The following is a 17,547-nucleotide window of genomic DNA, read 5'->3' as shown; positions in this document are numbered from 1 at the left end:
TGCAAATAGAAGAAAAGGTGAGGGGAACTGATTGACTTATATGAGGGAAGAGTTTGTAAGACAAAAAATATAGGGCAAGAAGCAGTGCTGCCCAAGGTTTTTAAAAACAGAATATAGCAACTGTAAATATTAAAGGCCAAAATATTATTTGGCAGTATTGGGCAAAGCAAAAGCAGGTGAAGGTTTTTAGAGTTATTATGAAGCAGCCTTAAAATGAGAAGAAAATATAGTGGATGAATCTTTAGATTAAACATCTTTATAACATTTTACCTTTAAGTCGAGGTGCACCGATACATCGGTCCAATATTGGATCAGTACCAGTATGAAGAAAATTGTCTATATCGGATATTGGCATTATGGGGCCAATAAATGCCCATGCTGTGCGCAGCTACAGCACAGCACGGATCAGAACCGGCTGTGTGGTGAGCTGCCTCCAGCTGGTAAGTTGGAAGCAGTGTGGGGGTGGGGCACAGCCCCGGCTTTTCTCAGCACTTGGGTGGAAGCAGGGCATTCAACTGGGCCCAGCCCTCGGCGAGAAAAGCCCTGCACAGCACAGGCTCCAACTTCACACTGCAGCGCAGCTCGCCCCACCCCCTGCCTCTGCCCTCCTGGGGTGCAAGCAGCAGCAGGAGCTACTCCTACCCCATGAGCCGCAGCTCCGTCCCATGCACAGCCCCCTGCCCCAGCTGGGCAGCGTCTGCCACTGCCCCATCCCTCCCCACAGGGGGTGTTGGTCTGCCCCCCCATGCCTCTTCCCTTCCCCTCCCCTTCCACCATACCGGACTGACCACCTGGAGACAGCTGTATCGGATGTCGGATTGCTATCAGTTGATATGCCTCCTTAAATATCAGCTATCGGTATCACCCCCCAGAATCTCTATTGGTGCACTCCTAGCTTTAAGGCTTTTTATTTCCTTTTTTTCTTTTTCTTTTTTTTCTGTTCATAGAGTCATAGAGAAGTGGGGCTAGAAGGGACCTCCAGAAGCCATCCAGTCCAACCCCCTGCCTGTGACAGGAACACGCATATCCAAACCATAATCTAAACTACATAAGACTACCAGCAAACCTAACACAATACAGACTTAAGAACCTAACCTGCCCCAGGTAAAGTAGGGGAACCATGGCAGCCAATGTCATGCTTCTATAAAGTGTTGTTAATGTACACTCAAGAGGTCCTGGATAGAGGACCATGCTCCCTGCAACAGAGGAAGACAACCCCCCCCACAGTCCATAGCAATCTGACCATGGGGTAAAATTCCTTCCTGATCCCAAATACAACAATTGATCTGACCCTGAGCGGAGGTGCAAGTCCCGTTAGATAGGAACCTCTGGCTTTGGTTCCAGCAGGAGCACTGGCGTACCTCAGTCAACGTCTGTAGCCAACACTCAATGCCTCTGGGAAGGCTTAAAAACACCCTGGTACATGTAGCAGAAAGGGGAGAGCAACCCACAAAACCCAGAAGCATGGGAAATACCCATGGTAGAACATAGGCATAGCTATCCCTCTATCATCCCCGACCAGTGGCTGTCTAACCTCTTTCTGAACACTTCCAGTGACAGAGTCTACAACTTTCCTAAGCAGCTATTCTTCTGCCTCACTGTTCTACCAGCGAAGTTTTTCTGGGTATCCAATCTAAACTTACTTTGCTGCAATTTCAAGCCATTGGTCCACGTCCTCCTCTCTGCAGCAAGAGAAACAAGGTGCTTTCTTTCTCCTTTATGGTAACCCTTCAAGTATTTGAAGACTGCTATTGCATCCGTTCTTAGGTGCCTCTTCCACAAGCTGAACGTGCCTAGCTCCTTTAGCCTCTCCTCATATGACTTGCTTTCCAAACCTTTAATCATCTTTGTTGCCCACCTCTGGACCCTCTCTAACTTCTCCATGTCATTTTTAAAATGTGGAGCCCAGAACTGCATACAGTACTCCAGATGAGGCCTAACCAGTGCTGAATAGAGGGCCATTATCACCTCCCATGTCTTGCTCCTAATACTTCTATTGATGTAGCTCAAAACCACATTCACCTTTTGTAAGGCTGTATCACACTGAAAACTTATGTTGAGCCTGTGGTCTACCAAGGCTCCCAAATCCTCATCCACAGAGCTGTTATTCAGCCAGGCATCACCCATTTCATATTTGTGTTTTCAATTATTCCTCCCAAGGTGTAGCACCTGGCATTTGCACTGAACTTCATCCTGCTAACTCTACCCTACCTTTCTAATCTCTTAAAATCTTCCTGGATTGTGCTTACATCCTCCAATATGTTTGCAATCCTTCCCAGTTTTGTGTCATCTGCAAACTTGCTCAAGAAGCTGTCTATGCCAGCATTCAAATTAATAAACACATTGAACAGCACTGAGCCCAGGACAGACCCCTATGGAACTCCATTTAAACTACCTGCCATTCTGACATGGGCCCATTAATAATGACCCCTTGGCTCATGGCTATTGAGCCAATTATCTATCCACCTTATAGCAGTTTTATCCAACCCATATTTGTCCAATTTGTTTATGAGCAGGTTGTCCGGGACCTTGTTAAAACCCTCACTGAAGTCCATATATACTATATTTACAAAATTCACTTCATCCACCCAAGTAGTTACTTTGTCAAAGGAGGAGATCAGGATTGTCTAACATTTTTTTCCCCCATAAATCCATGCTGGCTATTTGTGACCATCCTTTGCTCCTCCAGACGCTTGCAAATGGCCTTCCTTAGGATATGTTCCAGTAACTTCCCAGGTATTGAGGTGAGGCTAACCAGGCTGTAGTTCCCTGGGTCTTCCTTCTTACCTTTTTTAAAGCAGAGCACTACACTGGCCCTTTTCCAGTCCTCTAGTACCCAGCCCATCTCCCATGCCTTCATGAAGATCATAGCTAAGGGCTCTGTAATCTCCTCTGCCAGTTCCGTTAGGACCCTGGAATGAAGTTCATCTGGCTCTGCTGAGTTGAATTCATTCAGACCCAATAAAAGCCATCTGAGCACCTCTTTTATTATCTCCTCCCTCAGTTTGTCACTTTCCTTCTCCACGTTATACCTATTAGGTGCCTGGTTGCAGTTTAATTTTTTTGTGAAGACAGAAGCAAAGTAGCTGTTGAGTAGCTTTTTCTTCTTTACATCTTCAGCTAGGAGTTCTCCCTGGCTTGTTAACAGAGGACCCACAGCTTCCTTGGTTTTTCTCTTCTGGCCAACATACTTTTAAAACCTCTTCTTATTGACCTTAACCTCCTTTGCCAAGTGCAGCTTGTTCTTTATCTTTGCCTTCCTGATTTTTATATTGTTTTGCTTATGAGTTGACGCCACATTTTTAGGTTCAGTTTTCGGTGGGGGAAGGAAAGCTTTGTCTCTGAATGTAAGGCAATAACTACAAATAAAAATCCTTGAACTTACAAATCCTTGAACTTCTTGCACTTACAAAATCCCACAACATATCAAATAATTGAGGAAAGGATCCAAAGGGTTCACAGATTCATAGACTATAAGGCTGGAAGGGACCTTGGAAGATCATCAGGTTCAGCCCCCTGCACCAAGCAGGAAAGATAACTGGGGTCAGGTGACCCCAGCAAGATAACTGTCTAGTCTCCTCTTAAAGATTTCCAGGGTAGGCGATTGCACCACCTGTGGAGGGAGCTTATTCCACAGTCTGCACACCCTGACTGTGAAGAAGTTTTTCCTAATGTTGAGCTTAATCGATGTTCCAGGAGTTTGTGGCCATTACTCCTGGTTTTCCCCTCAGGTGCCCTGGTGAACAGCTGCTCACTGAGCCCTTGATGTACTCCCCTAGTGTAGCAATAAGCTGCTACTAGGTCCCCTCTCAGCCTTCTTTTGCTCAGGCTAAAGAGTCCCAGATCCCTCAGCCTTTCCTCATATGGCTTGCCTTTTAAGACTCTGATCATACAGGTGGCTCTTCTTTGGACTCTCTCAAGCTTGTCCACATCCGTGTTAAAGTGTGGTGCCCAGAACTGGATGCAGTACTCCAGCTGTGGTCTCACCGATGCTGAACAGAGTGGAAGAATCACCTCCTTGGTTTTGCTGGAGATGTATTGATTGATGTATGCTAGAGTATTATTTGTCCTACTAGCTATAGCATCGCACTACCGGCTCATATTCATACTGTGGTCTATTATTACCCCCAGGTCCCTTTCATTCATGATGCTAGTCAGTTTGGTGCTGCCAAGCCTGTAGGTGTGTTGGGGGTTGCTCGTCCCAAGGTGGAGCACTTTACATTCTCAATGGTGAACTTCATCAGGTTCCGATCCGCCCAATTTGCTAGCCTGTCTAGGTCCAACTGTAACTGCAGCCTATCTTCAAACGTGACCACGCTTCCCCATAACTTGGTGTTGTCTGCAGACTTGGCCAGTGAGCTCTTCACTCCCACATCCAAATGGTTAATAAAGATGTTGAAGAGTACTGGACTGAGCAACGACCCCTGCAGGACACTGCTGCCCACTTCTCACCAGGATGATGCAAATCTGTTCATACGACTTTCTGGGTCCTATCCTGCAGCCAGTTTCTCATCCACCGATCTTGGAATTAAGCCCACAATCCTCCAATTTTCTCGCAAGGACATCATGGGATACTAGGTCAAAGGCCTTTTGGAAGTCAAGGTATACAATGTCAACCTGCTCTCTTGTGTCCAGGTGGCGAGTTACCTGGTCATAGGAGATGAGGTTGGTAAGGCAAGACCTGTCTGCAATGAAGCCAAGCTGGCCGTCATTCATAATCTTACCTTCTGCAAGCTTATCGCAGATAGACTCCTTGATGAACTTTTCTAAGATTTTCCCTAGGATGGAAGTTAGGCTGACTGGCCTATAGTTACCCGGGTCTTCCCTTCTGCCCTTCTTGTGGATGGCCACAACAGTGACCCTCTTCCAGTGCTCAGGGACTTCTCCAGAGTGCCACAAAGTTAAATGCACACACACACACACACACACACACACACTTATATTTTTAAAGTATCCTCTGTACCAAATAAAATTTTGCCCAAGGCTCACTATATTGTCTTCAGCCTAAAAAATGTTAATATAGATCAGGACAAATATTTTTAGTTCAGTGAAAACTATTTACAGGCTTATAGAGGGTGACTTCATTATTAAATTATCAGATTTGAACTGTAGTCAGAGATTCAGACTTCATGTAACATGGGAGAGCCAAAACCTTGGATCCAAATAGCCTGGGTTCAAAATCTTCTATGTTTTTGAGAGATGTGGGGAAAAAAGAAAGTGAGTAATTATATTTACACTACTGTGTCAACTCAGATTAGATCTCCCCTAAAAGTGTGAGAAAGTATATTCAACTAATTTGTACTATGGAAGAATTAAACTCGTTGTCCTTTAAATATTTTAAAGCTAACCTTACAGAATTTTAGTTTAGTGCTGAAAATTTCACAATCCCCAATAATTCCAAATAATAAATGCAAAATCCACTGTAAACCAAAAACCAACAAAACATTAAAAACCTTCTTTAACTTCTTTAAATATCCACCCTTCTAAACTGCTTCCAACTCTGCCTGGTTTCCTGTCAGTTCAGTAAATGGGCTCTTTCTGGGCTCTGTGGCTCCAATGATTATCTGTTGCATGGGCTGTCCCAAAATCTTCCACAGTCCCAGCTCCATGATGTGGACCCACAGGTCAGGAACCCTCAATTTACCATTGGGCTTAGGGCTTCTGATCTCCAACTTTCAGGAAGGTGAACTACTGCCTGTCTTCCACTGCAGCAGAGATCAAGGAGTTGTCTGGTACTGCAGAGCAGTAGCCATCTGGGTCATCCAGTCATTGTGGCCCTTTCCCACATAAACTGATCCTGCAACTTTGCTGCCACCATACTAGAGCAGACAACACTGTGCAGCAACCTTAAAGGACTAGACAATGTGGACTAGCCATATGCTCCACCCCACTTAACTGTGCTGCCCAGAGTCATCTGAGGGCTAGATGATCCTGCACTGCACCCTTTTAAAAATATATATATTTTTAGCCTCACTGCTTTAAGTCTTAAAGGGTTCAAAAATAAAAGTTTGATCTGAGCCAATCCTATCTGAACTAAGTAAGAGGACTGTCATGTAAATTCTTAATTAAGAATAAAAGAGAAAAATAATCAAATTAGCAACAGCAGAAAACTAGTAGCATAACTAGGGTGGGGTGACTGGAGCAGCTGCCAGAAGTGCTGACTTGAGTGGAGGCAAAAAATAACTGCAGCTACTTCAGTCACACAATTACACCAATAGCGCAACTGCAGCTGGAATTTGCCACTGTCCATAGGATGCAGCTGCCCCTGGCTTCTGGCTGTGTTGTTACATCTGTATAGAAAACATAACATGGAAAAGAAAGAGATACAAAGGAATGCAAGGTGAGAAGAAAAAGGAGCCAAGACACTGAATATATACCTTGAGTTGGAAGAAAAGAAGAATGGGGTGAAGCTAGGATGAGAGGGAAGTTTTAACGAGAGGAAACAAAGTACCAAAAGTGTCATCCTGGATACATACTGTTCAGAAAGTTGACTGAAAATAGAGATATAAAACAGGACACAGCTATCTTATTCCTTTGCGCTGCAGGGAGTTGCCTTCAGGAAAGAAAAAGCATGTCTATTTTTTATCCCACTAACAGGCTTATCGTCAGGTTTGTCAATGTTGAATTGGGATTAACACAATCTACAATTTATTACATTGGAATAATGCATCATTATTTTATACCAGGTTGAGTAGCAGCACGAAGAGCATTTGGCAGACGATTAACTTTTCTCATAATTTCTTTCCAGGATTTATCCACCTGTAAAAACATCTTAGCTTCACCAGGTAGTTGCCTTTGAATATCAGGAGCACTAAAAATACTTTCTAAGTACAGCCAGTTTCTCTGACAATTCAGCCATTCTTCCTAGAAAGAAAGGGAAATTGAACAATTAGCCCTCCACCCTTCCAAAGCAGGTGTTCGCACATATCGACTGCTGACAGAGATGAATAAAACAAACAAAAAAACCCCACGCTACTAAAAGAGGCACCAATTAGTTTGGCCTGGCTCTGCAGCGTCCATCTAGATCATGTGCTTCAGCTGGGCTTTTTGACACTTATCTAATAGCTGATTCAATCAGGCACATGAACAATCTAGGCATATGAACAAGTTAGCACAAGGTATGCTGGGGTCTGAATTTAAAGTGAACATCAAGTACTCCACTGCAGCTCCCCTTACTCTTGCACATTCTTCCTCCACTTTCATGCCATTATGTGATTTTTTTAAATTAGGAAGCGGAAGAAAAATAACCTACTGATTCTAAACATCAATCCTTCATAATATTTCAGATATTCAACTTCCTGAGACTTGATTCAGCAATGTATATTTTACCCCTAGCATCTGGCCAGTGTTGGTTTTACTGTTCCAATCTAAAAACCACACATTCCCACTTCCTTCGATTTCAATATCTCAATTTTTCCCAAATATTTATTCATCCACAAAACTAAAAAATATAGGTCTAAATCATCCCAGCCTTATATATTCATCCCCAAATTAGAAAATGTTCTTATTTGCAGTATTGCAGGGCTGAAGCTTCCCCATACCTCCAAAGTCTGATTTACCCATATGTGAAGGAGTGAGACAGAACGTACAGCATGGAGGGCCGGCAGGGCTGCAGCTCCAGCCCGGAAACAAAGGAAAATACCCACCCAATTTCCGGAGCAGCATCTCGCTCAGAATTAGCGGGGGGAGGCCGCTCAAAGGTATTTCCGGGCCTGGAGAGGGGCAGAGGGGGGTCAGTTCCCTGCAGGCCGCAGGGAGAGAGGAGAAGCTGAGCGTCTTGGCAGGCAGAAACTGCAGAGCCTGCCTAAAGAACCCTGAGGGAGTGACTCTGAGGCAGGGGGACGCCTGAGAACAAGCAGCTAGTGGGAATCTCCTGAGCAGAGCTGCAGCTGAGGATCCAGAGCAAGGAGTTCACCAGGCCAGAGTGAATCCCTGGACTGGAGTTTTGCCAGCGGAGGATCCAGAGGAGGGTCCGAAGGGAAAAAATCTACAGTCACAGGTAGAGCCTTCCTGCATGGGGGAAGAGACTCCGAAAGACTGTGAATGCTCATAGGGGTGCAGGGCAGACTCGCACAGCAGAGAATGGACTAAGGGATTTGTTTTGGGGACATTGCCAGAGCCTGACAAGAAGGCTAAGAAGCAGCTGGAGGCGGGTTTCTGTGATTTCTTTTGTTGTCTTTTAAAAAAATGTTGTTTGAGCACAGGCCCCTGGAAGTGTGCGCCCAAATGGGTGCAGAGAAGGTTACAACAGGCAGCACTGCAACCTGGCTGTGGAAGAACATCGTAAATCACCATCTGGAGAGGTTAGGCTGAGGTAAAGGGGAGGTTTGGAGCCCCACAGAAGACATAGGGATCAAGACCAGGCAGGATCACTGTGGGCATTGCCTCCCGGGAATATAAAGGTCATCAAAGTCGTGGCAGGTGAGAAAGAAGTAACATCCACTTCCTGGCAGACCTGATGATCCAGAGCCAAGGTCTACCCTGTCACCACTTGTAGGCAGATGAGCACAGGGCAGTACTAGCAAGCCCTATAATACCTACAGATGTCACATTGGTGCATTGGCCAGGAAAGCAGAACCCACCACAGGGGTAAAGATGGAGTTTGAACCATCAGTAGGAGGCACTGCAGGCACAGAGGTCATGCAACAGACTTTGGGCCTGGTTGTACAATTGTTGCAGCAGCAGCAGGCCAACACACAGATGGCAGTAGATGAGCAGCTGATAAGACAGCAGGAGTTAATGCAACATCCTCTGATAGATTTTTGAGCAGCAGAAATGACAACGGAAGATGACCCCGAAGCATTTTTGGAGAGTTTTGAAAGGGGTACCATGGCAGCAGGATTAAACCCATCAAAATGGGCGGCCAAATTAGGGGTGCTGTTAGTAGGGCAGGCACAGGCGGCATACAGTACATGTCGAGAACAGACACACAGAACTATGAGAAGGTTAAGAAAGAAATCCTACACCGTCTGGACATTACCCTTGAAAGATATAGGCAGATGTTCAGGGCACAGAAGAAGAAGGAGAAGACACCTAGGGCCCTGTTACAAAGATTGACAGACTTATTAAATAGGTGGCTAAAGCCAGTAGTTACATCCTTGGAGTAAGTAATTGATATGATCCTATTAGAACAGTTCCTTACCGATTTAGAGGAAGGCATGCAGAGGTGGGTCAAGTGCCATCGTCCCAAGACCTCTAGAGAGGCTCTGTGGTTGGCAGAGGATTTTGAGTGTGCACAAGGGGAAGGGGTTCTTGAAAAATTGGACAGGCCCAATTATAGTATAAGTGGGAAGATGGGAGAACGCCAGGGAGAGCGCAATAGTAAGGGACTCCCGCAGCCAATAGTGACAGGAGATGCCCCAAGGATCTACCTGTGCCTAAGCATCTCCTGCAAGGTACTGAGGTCTTGATTCAGAAAAACATGCCTGAATTGGACACAGACATAATATTTTGCTTAACCAAAAAAAAAAACCCTTCTTTCTGGGACTGTTTTTAATTTTCATCTTTAAAACGTGCAACTTTCACCAAAAAAGGAGCAAATTTTATCGCTCTATTTTCTATCTGTTCTGACTTGACATGTGTCAAACCCAAAAGTGAAGCCGGGTAGGCTGTGCCTGAGACCCACATTCTTCAGAGCACTGGGGAAAGGTATAAGCTAACCTTGATTGCTTTAGATCAGGGCTTAAATCCTCAACCTTAAACGAGCAAGAGAAATGATAACATAAAACCTGACTCCATGAAGGAAGTTGGGCTACATGGCCCAGTTCCGGCCTTATGATTCTGTGATTCTGCCTCACTCAGCCAGCTTCCACTTACTGGGGGTGGAGTTGGGGGGCAGGAATAATTTCCCTTGCTTCCTTTCTGGGCACCTTGGAATGTGAGAACAAGCCTGATTCTGATTTTCTGATTTGAGTTACACCACTGTAAAGCACTGGGCTGGCCCAAGTATGATCATGATGCAAGATCACAATCAGCCCTCATGGAGGAAATGGGTGTCTAAAATATCTGAACATGCATCTCACTGAGCCATAGTATTAGCTCAACATTCTTGTGTGCTGTATATTTGGAAATGATCCTGTGAAGTGAAGTGAAGCCCCCAAAACTAAGCCTATAACTTCTAGGCTTTGGTTTCAAAAGGGCAAACATTCTCTCAAGCAAATCCCGGGACGTCATTCTCCCCCTGTACTCGGCCTTAGTGAGGCCGCAGCTGGAGTACTGTGTCCAGTTTTGGGCTCCACAATTCAAAAAGGATGTGGAGAAGCTTGAGAGAGTCCAGAGAAGAGCCACGCGCATGATCAGAGGTCAGGGAAGCAGACCCTACGATGACAGGCTGAGAGCCCTGGGGCTCTTTAGCCTGGAAAAGCGCAGGCTCAGGGGTGATCTGATGGCCACCTACAAGTTTATCAGGGGTGACCACCAGCATCTGGGGGAACGTTTGTTCACCAGAGCGCCCCAAGGGATGACGAGGTCGAATGGTCACAAACTACTTCAAGATCGTTTCAGGCTGGACATAAGGAAGAACTTCTTTACTGTCCGAGCCCCCAAGGTCTGGAACAGCCTGCCACCGGAGGTGGTTCAAGCGCCTTCATTGAACACCTTCAAGATGAAACTGGATGCTTATCTTGCTGGGATCCTATGACCCCAGCTGACTTCCTGCCCTTTGGGCGGGGGGCTGGACTCGATGATCTTCCGAGGTCCCTTCCAGTCCTGATGTCTATGAAATCTATGAAGTCTATATATGTGGTGCAAGGGGAAGAATGAGTCCACAGTTGCACAGGAACAAACCTCAGTGGAAAAGATGGATTGTAGCCTGGGGAGAGTAGCAGAGGGACAACGACGAGCTAAGCCATCAGTGTTGGTAGAAGTGGCAGGGTGTGTGGTCCGGGCAATAATAGATACCAGATGTAATCAAACCTTGGTCTGAAAAGGGTTAGCACCTTTGAGTGAAAAGGCAAGGTTGACACCCATATGGATGGTATGTTTGCATGGGCGAGGCTACATGTACCCAAGGATGAAAGTATGGCTCATAATAAGAAGGGTCACGCGGGAATGGCTAGTGGGGATAGTTGATGATCTGTTGTACCCTATGATTGTGGGTCAGGACTGGCCAGAGATATATTAATTGTTGGCAAAGGATCAGGAACAAGCGGGTCCTAGTGAGGGGCTGATAGGCCAGGAAAATGAAGAAGGGTCAGACAGTGAAGATGCTGACCTATGGGATACGAGTGCATTTGCTGGTGGGGCACAATTCCAGGAAGCGCAATGGGAGGAACTGGCATTCCGAGCTGTCTGGGAGTTGGAGATTGCTAAAAGGGATCAACAGATGATATGTCCAGAATTGTGCAACTAACTGCCACAGTGTGAGGTGAGAAAAGGCTTGTTGTATCGGCTTAAAAGGGGGTGGCAAGATGATGAAGTGTTAGCCCAGATTATAGTACCACGGGTTTATATACTGCCATGATTTATTGCGACTGGCCCATGCCCACCCACTGGGAGGGCATCTGGGTAAAGAGAAAACTATAGCCCTGGTGACACAGAGCTTGTTTTGGCTGGGGTGTTACCAAGATGTAGAACAGTTTTGTAATCGATGCCCTGAATGCCAGAGGGTCAGCGTAAAGAAACCCCTAGAGTGCCCTTGCAAGTTATACCCGCAATTTCTGAACCTTTCACTCGTGTAGCCCTGGATGTGATTGGCCCACTCCCCAAAAATGTGGGAGGGCACCAGTTTATATTAGTGCTGATTGATTATGTGACCAGGTATCCTGAGGCAGTGCCCCTAAGGGCAGTCACGAGTTCAAAAGTGGCAGAGGAATTGTTGAATTGGATTTCGAGGGTGGGACTGCCGCAGGAAATCATTACTGACCAGGGAACGAATGTTATGTCCCATGTGATGAGGGGATTGTGCCAGGTATTACACATATGGCACCTGCATAAAGCAATTTACCACCCCCAGACTAATGATCTGGTGGAGCATTTTAACGGGACATTAAAGGCCATGTTGAGGAGGTGCACCCAGGAGGACCCGAGACGGTGGGATATGTTGATCCTGCCGTTGCTGTTTGTGGTTAGAGAAGCACCGCAGGCATCGTTAGGGTATGCACCATTTGAGCTGATGTATGGGCATGTCCCGCGGAGCTTATTAGATGTAGTTCATGAAGAGTGGGAAAAGGAGGGGAATGAAGGACCAGCCACTTCTCAGTACATGATAAACCTCAGAGAACGACTTATGAAGGTGAACCAGGTGGAGGGTGATCACCTGAGGAAGGCTCAAATGAACCAGAAGCAGCAGTATGAAAAAGGGGCCAAGGAAAGAGAGTTTCAGGTGGGGCAGAGGGTATTGGTCCTGTTACCCAGTTCAACTAGCAAATTTCTGACTTGCTGGCAGGGGCCGTTCCAGATCATATGCCAGGTTGGTCCAGTAGATTACAAAGTATTACGGCCAGGACATCAAAGGGATAGGCAGATATTTCATGCTAACCTGCTGAAGTTGTGGCAGGAGCCAGAGGGATTGTTGGCCACCCCTATCCCAGAGAAAGAGGAGTTTGGAAGGGAGTTGGGAAACAAGGGGACAGACAGGTTCAACTTAGAGGCACTAGCTACAGGATCCAGTTTGACAGAGAGGAAACTAAGACAGATGAACCAGGTACTAGAGAAATTTGCCGATGTATTCAGTGAAATCCCAGGGAGAACAAGGGATGAAGTGCATGGAATTAAAACACCAAAAGGGGCTATTGTGCGGGAAAGGTGGAGGAGGATACCACACCACCATTATCAGGCAGTGAAGGAGGAAATAGGAAAGATGCTTCAACAGGGAATAATTAAGCCCTCTAGATGTCCGTGGAGAAGCCCTATAGTGACCGTCTCCAAAAAGGATGGGTCACTCTGCTTGTGTCAGGGTTGACCTAGAAACCCCTATACAAAGCCCCAGCACAAGCAAAAGTCTCTGTTCTGTAACTAATGCTCAATTGCAATGATAAGGAGAAGACAGTCTTAGATAAAGGAGACTTGAAAACAAAAACAGAATTAGTGGAGTAGGGCAAAGAGCTGATTTAAATATTAAGATTCACACCCCTAGGTGGGGAGAAGGTATGCTAATGAAACATACATGTATGTAAATGAGATACATAGCTAAAACACAGGTATAGAGACATGCTCAGTAAAGAACTCCTTGCGTCACTCCCTTATAACCAATTAGCAAACAAGAATGCTTATGAAGGTCCAATACTCCTGTATAAAAGATGCTTAGAATTAAGAATCGGTGTGCTTGTTACGTGAAATTATTCCGCTTGCACCTTGTATTGCTAGCAATAAATCTTCTTTATACTTTCACCCCTGGTATCTTTATTGGCTTTTGCATACCGGGCACGATCCCAGACTTGAGCTGGGGCTCAACACTTGTGTATAGATTTTTGGAAGCTCAGTGCTATCACCCAGTTTGACGCGTTTCCCATGCCTCGGGTTGGGGAGTTGCTAGAAAGGATAGGGCAGTCTGAATTTATCTCCACTTTTGATCTAGCCAAAGGATATTGGCAGATCCCAGTAAGACCAGAAGATCAAGCTAAAACAGCATTTGGAATGCCATGGGGACTCTGAGTTCTATAGAATGCTCTTTGGCCTAAATGGTGCAGTGGCAACTTTTCAAAGGCTGATGGACTGGTTACTGTCCCCGCATCATGAATATGCTACTACTTATATTGATGATATAGTCATATATACCAAGACCTGGGGGCAACATCCAGCAGCGGTCCAAGCGGTTTTACAGGAGTTAAGGTGATCAGGATTGAGGGTAAACCTGAGGAAATGTACATTAGGACAGCGTAAAACAGATTATTTGGGTTTTCACGTAGGGCAAGGACAAATCAAACCCTTAGTAGATAAGGTGGAGGTTATTAAAAGTTATCAGGTCCCTTGAACCAAAAGACAAATGAGAGGTTTTCTCGGCTTAGCTGGGTATTATCAATGATTCATACTGAGATTTGCAGAATTAGCAATCCCACTTACCAACATGATCAAGGGGAAGGGGAATGGCCCCATACGGTGGACAGAGCTACAACAGCAAGCCTTTGAGGCAGTCAAGCAGGCTTTATGTTAGGATGTTATACTACACACCCCGGATTTTGCACTGCCCTTTATCCTTCAGGTAGACGTGTCAGGACAGGTGCTAGGGGCTGTGCTCTCCAAGGGGATTGAGGGGCAGGAAAGACCGATAGCCTATGCCAGTAGGAGATTAAACGACCATGAAAGAAGGTAAGTGGCAGTAGAAAGAGAAAGTGAAATGGGGTGTGGAATACTTTTGGTACTACCTGTTGGGGCAGGAATTCACAGTTATAACAGATCACGCACCAGTTAAATGGCTGAAATCCTCCAAGCAGACAATGCCCGTATAACAAGGTGGGCCTTGGCGTTGCAGCCATTTCAGCTTACAGTTGAATATCGACCAAGTAAAGACAATGTTGTGGCTGATTTCCTTTCTTGTTGCCACTCAAGTGAGTCTCTCGAAACACAGCATGCATCAAGAAAGCAGGCGATGGGCCAAAAACCCCCCATATGAACAAAGAAGAGCACCTGACAGCATTTTAGGAAGGGGACATGTGAAGGAGTGAGACAGAACATACAGCATGGAGGGCTGGCAGGGCTGCAGCTCCAGCCCGGAAATGAAGGAAAATACCCACCCAATTTCCGGAGCAGCATCTCGCTCAGGATTGGCGAAGGGAGGCCGCTCAAAGGTATTTCCAGCCCCGGAGAGGGGCAGAGGGGGGTCAGTTCCCTGCAGGCCGCAGGGAGAGAGAAGCAGCTGAGCGTCTTGGCAGGTAGAAACTGCAGAGCGTGCCTGAAGAACCCTGAGGGAGTGACCCTGAGGCAAGTGGAGGCCTACAAACAAGCAGCTAGTGGGAATCTCGAGCAGAGCTGCAGCTGAGGATCCAGAGCAAGGGAGTTCGCAAGGCCAGAGTGAATCTCTGGACTGGAGTTTTTCCAGCGGAGGATCCAGAGGAGGGTCCGAAGGGAAAAAATATACAGTCACAGGTAGAGCCTTCCTGCACGGGGGGGAGGCCGCGACAGACTGTGGAATTCATAGGGGTGCAGGGCAGGCTCACACAGCAGAGAATGGACTAAGGGATTTGTTTTGGGGACATTGCCAGAGCCTGATAAAAAGGCTGAGAAGCAGCTGGGGGGTGGGGGGGTGGGAGGGTTCTGTGATTTCTTTTGTTGTCTTTTTTTTTAATTTTGTTTGAGCACAGGCAAGACCTGCCCCTGGAAGTGTGTGCCCAAACGAGGCACTAGGACACCCTGGGATGCAGAGAAGCTTACAACAGGCACCACTGCAACCTGGCTGAGGAAGAACATCGTAAAACACCATCTGGAGAGGTTAGGCTGGGGTAAAGGGGAGGTTTGGAGCCCCACAGAAGACACAGGGGTCAAGACCAGGCAGGATCACCGTGGGCGTTGCCTCCCGGGAATATAAAGGTCATCAAAGTTGTGGCAGTCGAGAAAAACGTAAGATCCACTTCCTGGCAGAGCTGGTGATCCAGAGCCAAGGTATGCCAGGCAGACGAGCACTAGCAAGCCCTATAATACCTACAGACGTCACACCATACCACAACTAATCAATTTCAGTGACATGCATACAACCCAGAATACTTCCCAGCAACACACATCTCGTGGGAAATAGCATATATCAAACTTTCCGGGCCAACCTCGCTCTCCATTGCCATAACAGGTCATCATCTTCCTTACTCTCCAAGATGCTTAGTCCTTGTGTCTACCCCTTGCAGCTAAACCTGCCCACTTCTCCTGAGCGCCAGAAAAGACCTGGTATCATAAACTGTAGGGCTGGCAAGTCAGTCAATTGACTGGTCAAATATTGTCAATTGGCCAGTCAATCAAATGCGTATTTTTGACCAGTCAAATATTATAGCAATTTTACAAAAAAACCCTAAATTTTTTGTAGTTTTCTTGACAGAAATATGATGTTTTGATTGTTTTTTGACATATTCGTAATGGAAAATTTGTGTTTTTTCTATATATTGTTTGGACCTATTGGCAATTTTTTAGAATTTTTGAGTGATATTTGACCAGTCAATTACCCAACCCTAATAAATTGTGAACACACTCACTATGGATTTTAGGGTTAATCTGTGCTCACAGCCAACATATGCTGCCTGTTTCTGGAAGCCATATACTTCCCACCTAAGTAACAATTTTATGGTGAAATTTAAACAAATATAAAAATGTCTTGCACTCAAAAGCTTGTCTAATGTTATTCCAATTATATAGTTGGTCCAATAAAAGATACCCCTCTGGGAAATCCTTGCCTCAAACAAACATAAGTTCACCATTATTTGAACTGCTTGTGAAAATCATTGACGCAATATAAATGATTTCCCCTATGACCATAAAATGAATGAAGTCACAATAAAACACACATCATTTCTATCCATGTTGTTTGCAATCTGCTTAATTTGTAGTGGGTTGAGGATGCTCAGTTGATGCTACAGCAAAGCAGCACCTTTTAAAATAAAAATCACAGCAAAGAGTTGGAGCACCTCAGCTTCCCTGTGAGGTTTTTTTTTTTTACTGCAGCTCTATCCCCAACTAGTTTGCAAGATGTCATCTTTGCAGGTTCATAAGGAACCTAACCATGTACAGTAACCTGGCATGACCTTTTTTCAACTAATTTTACTAGATCTTCTTTGAGCTATTTGAACATATTTGGCATTTTAAATAGGCTGGTACTCCACTATGACACTCTTAAAGAGACTCATGCTAAGCCCTCCAAATTATTTTGTAGTTTATTACTCACCAGAGTTTGACTGAATAAAGACAACTGTTTTTGCCATTCATCTACCCGTGCTTTGAGAGGACCCATGTATCTTGAGGAGGCGATAGTTGCTACGGTAATAGTGCTGTCATCAAGCAAGACCTCAAATAAGAAGTAAACAGCCTGTCAGTTATTGTCTAGGGCAGGGCTGTCCAACTAGTAGCCTATAGTCTACATTCAACCCGGAGGGGTTAACCAACAACCCCCAGGCTCCCAGTCCAGGTCCTGCTCCTCCCATCACTATCCTGCAACTGCCACATGGATCTCCAGGGTCCCCTACCCTCCTCTAGCTTCTGCAGTAGACAGGAGGTCACCTGCTGTGCAGCACCACAGGGGGAGGGCCACATGGTACAATGCAACCTGGGGAAAAATAAAGCACGGTGTAGCAGAGGACACCTACCCCTGCTGCTTCAAGTGAGAGAGTGCAGCCCACAGATAGCTTGCTGCAGGGCAGTCACTCTGTTGCCAGGGGAGGCTGGCAGCAGTTAAAAGGAGGTAAAGCAGCAGGCCAGAGCAATAATTAATCAGGGTGGAAAAGGAAACCCTTGAGCCTAGCCTTGAAGACTAGTGGCCCTGACTGTGAAGGAGGAAGGAACTGCAGGATTCCTCCTTGAGGTAAGTACAGTTGAGTTGAGTTGTTTCTAGCATGACAGGTCATTTGGGATGGTTGGGAAGCCAGTCAGGGCACCTGCAAGGCACCCTGTGATAGGAGAAACTAAGACCCAGGG

The 17,547-nt window shown here is 45.9% G+C and overlaps 1 protein-coding gene across 1 annotated transcript in view; it reads right to left on the bottom strand.

Moving 5' to 3' along the window:
- DNAH6 (dynein axonemal heavy chain 6) overlaps nucleotides 1–17,547 on the bottom strand; it is a 282,667-nt gene that overhangs the window by 199,102 nt on the left and 66,018 nt on the right. Inside the window, exons 21-22 of the mRNA XM_025199101.1 lie at nucleotides 16,802–16,921; nucleotides 6,684–6,864 (exon numbers count right to left, since the gene is read on the bottom strand). Coding sequence (XP_025054886.1) covers nucleotides 6,684–6,864; nucleotides 16,802–16,921 — 301 coding nt within the window. The remainder of the gene's footprint in view (nucleotides 1–6,683; nucleotides 6,865–16,801; nucleotides 16,922–17,547) is intronic.

Source organism: Alligator sinensis, unplaced genomic scaffold (assembly GCF_000455745.1).
Source record: "Alligator sinensis unplaced genomic scaffold, ASM45574v1 scaffold607_1, whole genome shotgun sequence".
NCBI classification, from domain to species: domain Eukaryota; kingdom Metazoa; phylum Chordata; order Crocodylia; family Alligatoridae; genus Alligator; species Alligator sinensis.
The sequence above is the reverse complement of the archived record's forward strand: the minus strand, read 5'-3'. Positions and strand labels throughout refer to the sequence as shown.